The sequence below is a fragment of the Centroberyx gerrardi genome, chromosome 7, assembly GCF_048128805.1.
Source record: "Centroberyx gerrardi isolate f3 chromosome 7, fCenGer3.hap1.cur.20231027, whole genome shotgun sequence".
Lineage (NCBI taxonomy): Eukaryota > Metazoa > Chordata > Actinopteri > Beryciformes > Berycidae > Centroberyx > Centroberyx gerrardi.
Genome location: NC_136003.1, coordinates 13,700,145 through 13,710,173, shown reverse-complemented (window position 1 = coordinate 13,710,173; position 10,029 = coordinate 13,700,145). Strand labels below are relative to the sequence as shown.

At 42.1% G+C, this 10,029-nt stretch overlaps 1 protein-coding gene across 1 annotated transcript; it reads right to left on the bottom strand.

The window, feature by feature from the left end:
- Positions 1–1,022: 1,022 nt before the first annotated feature.
- On the bottom strand, positions 1,023–6,455 carry asphd1 (aspartate beta-hydroxylase domain containing 1). The gene is made up of 5 exons (XM_071899918.1): positions 6,003–6,455; positions 4,477–4,683; positions 3,576–3,783; positions 1,715–1,828; positions 1,023–1,132 (listed from the first exon to the last, which is right to left on the bottom strand). The coding sequence occupies exons 1-5, from the start codon at positions 6,453–6,455 to the stop codon at positions 1,023–1,025; spliced, it is 1,092 nt and encodes a 363-aa protein (XP_071756019.1).
- Between the last annotated feature and the right edge of the window lie 3,574 nt (positions 6,456–10,029).

Below are 10,029 nucleotides of genomic sequence, written 5' to 3'. Positions count from 1 at the left end.
ACAAACTAGTTACACCGTAATTTAAATGGGCTGTAAAATATACCAACCATTTATACCACTTGATCATTATTGTTGATTTATTGCCTTTTTAAACTAAATTTGTCTGTCGAGAATCCCTCAGCAAATTCAGGCCTGCTCCATATGTATTCATACAAGCATATGTATTGTTCCTTTGAAATTGTCTATTCCAGCTTTTACCTCTGTCTTGTAACAACAATATATGTATATGGTTCCTGTTTGATCTCTGCTTGCTTGTAGAATAGAGCACATGTCAGAGAGCAGTTATTCTGAGAGCAAAGGAAGAACCTATCCTCCTATCATAGTATCTTATATTTTACAATTAATTTACAATGGCACTCAGTCAATACAGGTTTATTTGTTGCATACCATTTGAGGGTTTGGCTTGTATATTTGTGAGTAGTACATGCCATATGTAAACCACAGTGAAAATGCTTATCAGAACAAACAAACAAATACAAACATACATAAATTAATATCGATAGATACACACATACCAGATAGATACATACATACATGATAGTAAGAAGAAGAAGAAGAAGAAGAAGAATCACAGTATCCAAAAGGTAAAATAAGGCATCAAATTAGAAAACAAAAATAAAGATATGGAAGTTCACATTTTGTTAATTGAACCATAGATCATTGACCTATATTTCAAAATAGAGCATCTCATTCAAGGAGCTGATTCAAAAGGCCGGCTCTTCCTCAAGGCATATTAGCACATGCACCAGCTCAAAACAAAATCCTGTAATCAAGAGAAACAGGTTTCACATGCAAAGAGCATTCATGAGCATAGCATGTCATGATGCTGAGTTTTTAGAAAAGTTAAAACTATTCCGCTCTTCTTAGCTTAGGTCTTAATGGCTTGTACAATTTGTAGAGTAGATTCACACAGTGATTCATTGGCTGGAATGATGTTAACATTTAGATTTATGACCCACAACAAGCGAGGCTAAGATAAGGCACCCCTACACCCCTACTGCACTGGTAGTGCAGGAGCAAATTCAGAGGTCCGGGTTGAATATGAAGTCCAGAGCTTGTCTCTCTGCTGCAGCCACATTCGGATGCCAGAGATCCACACTGAAAATGACTCGTGGTCCATCCTCTGGAGGCCCTTTAAAAATAGATATTGATACAATTGTAAGTGAATATGCAACAGCTATTTTAATCAGATCTCATTTTGGAAAAACAATTAATTACACGCTAATAAGGTTTTTCATCAAATCTGGAGAAAGTAATCTCATCTTTGAGGGTTTTACCTGTCCATGCAATTTTAACCTCACAGAGTAAATAAAATGATGCACCTTTACCGTTTTTGGGGGTTTTTTGTCACTGAGTGCTGTTGATATTGGAGCAGTGCAACATGGTTTGCTACAATGGATCTACACTCATTATCTTGGATAACAAAGTAATTATAGGGCTAAAGTAAAGACTCACTTAAAGCACTACAGCCTTTTTTATACACAGAGAAAATGACTAACATTGTTTTTCTGTTTTGGGTGTGTATGGCCCACACCAATTAATTTGGCACCAGTTCTCTTAACTATTCTTTGTTTTTATGAACTGAATAAATGCAGCCATAAGTAAGCTGAAGCTGAAGTGAAGTTTCCCGTATAATTTCCCACTCATCCGTAAGGAGTAAATGTGTGCACAAATAAGAGAAAAAGTATTTCAAAATCATAAGTGATTCACAGACCCTTGTGGGAGACGGTGTGAAGGAACGAGTCGTCAACCAGGAGGCAGTGTCCCTCGGACCAGCACTGAGGTTCCCCTCCCACCACCAGCTCACACAGAGGTGGGGTCTGCAGACCTAGAAATGAGGTTTTCTATTTTTGTCATTTCAATTACAAACTGTTATTTTTTCACTCAAATAAGAAGGGCATGCACTCCAGCCTGCCAGCATTTTCTCTTAAGTTAGATAAAGGGAAAACACAGAGGATTACCGCCAGAGGGATCACAGTACAGAATGTGATACAGAAGGGGAATTGAACCTCGACCCCAAACCACAAAATATTATGCAAGGGTTTGAGAGTCAGCTACTCTTCTGACTACACCACAAAATACAAACGTGTTAAACCTCTCTTTAGATTCCATGTGACCTCTTCTTTTTGTCTAAAAACCTCAGTATTTTGTTCCGTTTTTTAATTGTGATCCCGGCATGCTAGATGAACCCATGCAGTCGCAGCACAAGGACAGTTGCCAGATAAGTGCACTTGTTCCCCGCACTTGTATGTACTGCTGTACCCTCTCTCACCCAACCTGGTGTCTGTTGCTATTTAGAGTGTGTCACTTATATTGTACACTGAATATTACCGTACTTAACTATTGGGTATTTGTGCTGAAATCCTGTAGGGGCTCAAGGCCTATTCTTTTTCTCTTGGTTTTGTTACAAAGTCCCTGGTGCACAGCAGCACTCACCACTGCCCTTATTGCCCTTTAAAAACCCCAAACGATGGGGTAGTCCTCGACTGACTGAAAGGAAAGAAATTAAATGGAGTCAAACCATCTCCGAAAGATACAATTTGTCTGCTCCTTGACTAGCCCTCTGTCTGGGCCTCTATCACCCACATCGCTGCACTCCATATACTGGCACTTCACAGGCAGTGTCTTTAACAGGTTTATTATTATTAAAAGATCAAGGGCTGAAACCCTATTGTGTTGATTCCAGTTTTTCCTGTGAGAGGCGTGCAACTTCACATCATGATAGAGGACAGCATTTCACAGACCAATATGCAAGATGACCCCAACTGGCCAAATGGGATCATTATAAATAAATGTCAATTTCTACATTTTCAAATGACTATACCTCCAATACTATTCAGAACATGGTAAATGTGCAGTTCAGCTTTCGCTACCAATGTGCCTGTTGGGTCCTGAGTCTGGACTTGCAGTAAAATCTAATTCCCTGACATGAGCGGTAAGTTGGTTTCCAAGGAAGCAGAAGGAGGACGCGGGGAAACGTTCTGGCCCCGGTGCGCTCCTCAAAACAGGGGGAACGATGAGGAGGCCTGCATCCTGAGAGTGGAGTGTTCAAGTGGGTTTAGTAAGTAAATATGTGATGTATATAATGATTTCCAAGTTATAAGTAAGTAGGACTAAGTAGGAGCTAACAAAAAGAGACATGGACCAGGGTTTTGTGATCATGTTTTCTGGTTGACGTCAGTATTGTTGATGTGGAATATTTAAGTTGAATGCTTTTGAGTGTAGAGCTGGGACAGTCAAAGAGTAATGTGTTGCAGCAATCTATTCTAAATGAAACAAAAGCATGGTTCAGTTGCTCTCAGTTGGAAGAGGAGAGTCAGTGCCTGATCTTGGAGATACTTCTGAGATGACAATATTTGGTTTCATGTGTCTGAGAGAACCTTTGATTCATAATAATTCCACTGCATCAGAGCCAAAGCATTTCCTTTCACAATCCTCACCACCACACACAGTATTCTCCACTTTCATTCAAGTCTGAATATGTAGAATCTCAAACTAGAACATCAGACATAGAACATCAAAACCCCAGTGTTTAAAAAACTCCTTTTCTCCCTCAACCTAACCAATTTACTCACCTAGATGACATCGTAGACGTGTATTGGTGGGTCCATATGAGCCCCCCAGTGTAGCTCCAGGCCCTAACAGCCAAAACCCAGCGGCTCCCAAGGAATTACTGATTATAAACGTACGGAGAGAGAGAAGTGTTCGGTAGGTGCAGGGACAGGAACGGCAATTCCCTGCCACACAGACACCTGCACTGTACAAGGGAAACACTGCCTGGCCCTGAAAGAGACAGTAAGCTGCATTACATATTACTCAGATGAGCCTGAGGACAGTCTCTAAAACTGTAGAATAGACACACACATCAATATCGGGATAAATTCAAGGGGTGAATTTTCAATGGAGCAAAAATGAATGACATTGCAAAAACACAAAATAAATATTAAATTTAAATGTAGATTTAGTTCTTGATTTGGGTCAAGTGAGGTGGATTTGATCCATCCCTGATACACATGCAAAACATGTAGAAAGAAAATTAAAAAGCCAATAAATGACAGTGGCCTATTACTATGGCTACTTAACCAATAAGACCTGGATTTAGTGAGCATTTGTTTTGCCACTAATGCAGTAGAGCATGATAAATTGGTAGATTCTGGTTTATTAACCATGCACACAAGCACTTTGGGCATATGGAAGGAATGGGGTGGTGACTTTTTGTATCATTAAACAAATAAATATGTATTTTGAGGTATGTCAGCAAAATTGGAAGGAGATCAATCAAAAACACCATCAATGTGATCAGGAAGCATGAAGTACATTTTGGACTGTGCACTCCATTTAAGACATATTTATATTTAACATCTAAGCCCCAGATAGAGCCAGTATTAGTAAATCACATGCAAAGGTTGAAACTGCTTCTTGGTAATACTTTGCGCCTTTCTCATAGATTTGAACCTGAATTATAATTTTCTGTACCTTTGGTCCCACACAGGTCCATCCTAATTTTGGGTCAACGCCCCTCTGGTAAACAGCCTGGAATTCAGACAAGATTACAGGGTAGTTGGCCTCTAAGACCTCAATGTCATGACGATGGGCATCGCGTGGGAAGAAGGGAACACTTGGGACATCTGGGAGGAAGAAAAGATGAGGCTTCTGGATTGTAGAGTGATCATTGAGTCTGACCTGAAGTGAGAACAATCAGAAATCAGAAACAAATTCTTAATTAAATTCCTTGACAAGGTTTTTCTTAATCCAGTGTTTACTATATTGTACGGTGACACACCAGATTAAGGTAGGTAGTTGGTACACCCTATTCCTGTAATGCTTTGTTTCCATCGAAAAAGGTTTGCTTGGCACTGTTGACTTCATCTGCGGATGGGCTTAATATAAACATAATGTGAAAAAAGTGTCTTCATTTAACAGTCCATTTCTAAGCAAATACATTGATTTTTTTTTAGCCAGTGTTAAGTAAAAAAAAAATCAGGAAATTCTCTTAAAAGCATTTGATTTCCTGATTTGTTTAGTCATAGAGTGAAGATTTCTGATTTGTAGTCACTCTTCCAACTACAGTTTATCACCAATCAACATTTTAGTGGGCTTTTCTAAGAGTAGAAAATTGTCCCTCAGTTGTTTGGCCACTGTCACTGGGAAAATTTGTTGATGTGACTGGAAGCATTGAAAATAGAGGCGCACTATGCCAGAGTGCAAACTACCTGGCTAGGGTTCCTCTGCTGCCACAGGAAACAGAGCCCAAGCATAACATGGTGCTTGTTGGATTTCGACTTCAAAAACACAAGGTGCACACCACAATTCTCCCAATGCTTGTGAGGACCAGTGGTTGTGTCCTCAAACCATATAAAGCTGTGGGGAAATGTTTCTTATTGACCACATAAGACCACAACCATTGTATCCCCACATCTGTCATAAAACCTTTGAGGAACACCTTAAACATTTATGTACTTTTCTCACCTTTATTCTTTGTCTTTAATATTTCTTTTTAGTCCTAGGTTCAGTTGTCTTGTTTAAGTAATCATTTACCTTCATGACAGGGGGCGTAATACATGGTGTGATCAGTCGGCCACAGCACCGTGTGTTACTCATCTGGGGGAGCTTCAATAAGACTAGTTTGACAGGTTGTATATCACTCACAGCAGGAGGTTATTAAGTTCATTAGGTCTCTGTAAATTGCAGAACACCGTATCACAAATGTATTTTCTGGGTTGTAATTTTCATTGAGCAATTTTAACTATTTTGCAAATATTGATAACACAGGTTGAGGGGGAAAGGACTAAAACACTGGTAACAGCAGAACTCTAGGAAAGCTAATGTGTGAGGTAAATTGTTAATTCACACACAAGTTATTTATGCTATGAAGCAATATCTTCTACAAAAATGAAATATGGCTTCAAAGTAATGCCTTACTGAACACATCATATACAAAAGACATAAGGTATGTATGATAGTAAGCACCAGCCCATGGACTGCATGGATTACACTCTTACCTGCTCACGGAGCCCCTTATGGATGCGGCCCATGCCCACCCAACTGTAGCGCTTGGCATACTCTTGCAGTGCTGCATATAGTTTCTTGCCTCCTGCGGATGCCTGGGCTGGGAACAAGGCATGACTCAGCACTGGGGAGAGGTAGCCCCGTCCCTGCTCCTCATCCTCCCCCATTTCCATGGGAATGCAGGGGGTAACTTGATCAGTTCTCAACAATTTGGATCCTGCATTACACTCAGTTCCAACACAGCTGCCAGCACGGGACAACATGGTCCGCCTCGAGCCTGACTTGAGCTTTCCAGGGTGCGCTCGTCCTGGGGTGGGCAGGTCGGAGCCCATCCGATAACAGTGCCACAGAAAGAGGAGCAGTAGAGTCCACAGAAGCCCACTCAATGGATGGACACCCAACTCGGCATATGGAGGCAAGGGGAGTGGGTTCATTGACCAATACATCCTTTAGATTTTGTGAGACGCTGAAATAATGAAATGGAAACAGATTAAGAGATGATGCCAATGAGGCCAAGTGAGGTAACAATGGATTATTATAATGTACATTAAAAAGTAGTTCAAACTATGTTTTTACCTACAGAAAAGTAATTCATAAATCACATGATTGCCAATTGACTCAAGAACTTCTGCACCTGTCTTAATATTAGCATACTGGTCGACACTAAGTTGGTGCAGCCTTGACTGTGATGGTCACGTTAACAGGAAACCTTGTCACATAACATGTGGCTAGCTTGCTAGTTAAAAGTCACTGCTAGAACTTTTTTGCACTCTTTCCATCAATTTTGTCAATATTGTATGTGGCACTGCAGCGCTACAATTGTATGACACACTCAACAACATGATATATTGTTTATTGTTAGAATGTTTTCACATCACTCTATAAAAACAACTAAGTAAAATATTCTCAGACAGTCTTCCCTACAATCCAAAAAGCTTGTGAAGCTCGTACTGAGCATGCAAAGAGCAAGGCAGGCTCTGACTGCCAGTGGTCAGGGGCCACTGGGAATGCTGGACCTTTCTGGCTTGAAACTGCCTACTCATTCATTCATTTTCGTTACTTTAATCCTTTTCAGGGTCACAGGGGGCTGGAGCCTATCCCAGCATGCGTTGGGCATAAGGTAGGGAAACACCCTGAACAGGTTGCCAGTCTATCACAGGGCTAACATAGATAGACAGACAATTGCTTACCATTTACACCTATGGGCAATTTAGAGTCTCCAATCCACCTGACTTGCATGTGTTTGGAATACGGGAGGAAACCAGAGAGGAAACCCACGCGAACATGGGAAGAACGTGCAAACTCCACACAGAAAGGGCCAGGAATCGAACCCTGGCCGTTCTTGCTGTGAGACAACAGTGCTAACCACTGAGCCATACACCTGTTTCCCACAGCCCACTCAGTACTTCAAAAATCTCTGTCATGAGATAGATTTCCCTACTTTCGGCCCCAACTGGCATCATTTATTTTTTAACCCAGAGCCACTGACCTTTCAGTTCGGCTGCTTCTGAGGCTGCTTTTATGGTGTTATGTAAGTCCTGATCTCAAATCCCTAGCTCCCTGAGTAAACTGGTTGTGGATGTGGCTACAAATCCACAGCAGCTTCCAGCTTTCCAGCATCCCCAGGCTTTCCAGCCTCACTGTTCAACCTTGGCTGCTAGTTCAGTGTATCTCAGTTTCTTACTTTTAATGTGCTGCATTTACTGCATCTTTCTTTCCCCTACCAGCCCAAACGTGTGCCTACTCAGTAGTAATCCTTCCTGGCTCATTCGCCTTTCTGAACAAAGCCATTTTAATGTATAGTGTTGTCTTCCCTATACCTATAGGTAAAGAATTTGTCTCTTTTCCCTGACTTTCAGTTGATGCTGGCATGCACTTCAACACTTGGCTATGGCACCATGTAATGTAATAAAGTAATGTTATTTTAGATGATGATAGTGTTAAAATGAACTCTTACAAACAATATTACAGTTGCAAGAGTATCAAATGCTGCCATTGTGTTTCCCTTATGTTATTTTACATAATGTTGTGTAGTGCAGTCAAAAACTGCAGAGATGCCATGATGCACGCAGAACCAGATGTGGAGCAGACCTGCATCAAAGCTGGACCAAAGGATGAGAATAATGGACCTGTGCTGCATTTGGGCAAAATATAAACCCATAACAAACCAGGACCAGTTCTGTACTGTTTGAGCACCTGATATGCAAATTGGATTCGCGCGGATTTTGACTGTTGTGATTAAAGATACCCAGTGTCAGTTTCCTTTTACATTTCTTGTTGGTTACAATGTGTGTGTGTGTGTGTGTGTGTGTGTGTGTGTGTGTGTGTGTGTGTGTGTGTGTGTGTATGTGTGTAAGACAGACAGAAATTGGGGGCTTTGGGACTCTCACTGTTACTTTACCCACCAGCAGAACGCTGTGTACGCGCGTGCGCGCACGTCCGTGTGTGTGTGTGTGTGTGCGTGTGTGTGTGTGTGTGTGTGTGTGTGTGTGTTCAGTGGGAGGGCTCTTTCCTAATAGGCTTATTCCTACAGATTCGTTTCGTAGTTACAGCAATTACATGCTAAGTGATGGTGCTGCCCAGCGGAAACACACACAGCACGGTTACACACCACAACGGTGTTTCATAAACAGCCCACCATCTGGCTTCACTCTTATCTTTTACACATATCTGCTCACTGCGTGAGCTTTCATTTTGTCTTTGCTCCGCTGCTCCAGCCCCTGCAGTTCCCCTGGCCTATGGTTCATATTTAATGTCCGCATGCCATGATAGCGCAAACAAACCTCCACCCATTACTGGAAACTACTGCACGAGAAGGTTCGGCATGCATAGCGTTTGGCACATGCGGGCCGTTAAATGAGTAAACACACCGTAGATAGCCCGCCGCGTCTCTCTGTGATTACCTTGATATAAAGTGCAGCGCTGTGTCGGACAGACTTCAGCACCGTCCTGGTGGACAGCTCCTCCAGCGCTCAAAGACAAGTCTGAAAAACCGCCGCTCGCCGGTGCAGTGCGCGCTTCCAGCCACTAGGGCGCACCTGGAGCTTCTACACAAATGCCCTCACACCACAGCCGAATGCGTCAACCACACGGCAACCAGCTAGGGGCATCTCACCAACACCAACCCTTCTGCCTTCTCGGGGCCTAAAGCAACAGGATATACAGTCGAAGAAAAAGACCAGAGGAGGCAGCTTGGAGACGAAGGTAAGCGGCAGCTGCCTTTCAATGTTGCCGAGATGGTTGTCGCTCCCACAGTGGAGATGACTGACGCTAAAAATCGTCCTCCGCACAAAGAGGGCCGGGAGAGATGCGAGTGATGCTGCCTCCTGTAGCCCCATCATTTTGTCACACACCACGCTGGCATTTTCACCGAGGAAACGCCTCGAATAACGACGGACGTGCTTATTAACACATTAGCATTAACGCGTTAATGATATAATTATTCTTATGGAGTGCGTGTGGTGAGGGTAGGCTTGTTTGGTGAATTTTGGAATAGCGCATTTTCGGGCATGTTATTGCAGATTTTGGAGAGAAAATGCAGGGGGAATGCCTGAAAATGTAACCTTCTTACGGGCGCAATGTTTACCTGTTTCACTCGCCCAGGCCTGTGAAAATAACTATTATTAAATTGCCATTTATGGGTCTACATCATATATATTGAATTGGTTATCCTCCTATAGATATCGCAGTAACCCACTAATCCGAGTCATTTTGGCCTGTGTGATGTAAACATACGCTCAATACCTGAATTGCGAGGGAATTTTCCTGAATTTTTCAGGGGGAAAATGGTACTATTTCTTCTGGGATCAATGTGATAAACATGACAACTTCAACCTCTAATGAAAGACTGCAGTTCAACAAGAGATATTCCTGCGCCTCTTGATGAAACCCTGCGTGCTAATAAATAATGAGACTGTAATGATGAGATTGTTTTTTTTTCTTTAGATGATCATAGCATCTTTTTGCTTAATCATTCTGCACACTTCAACCCTCACAGGTCACTCAGTCTCATCCAAAGCC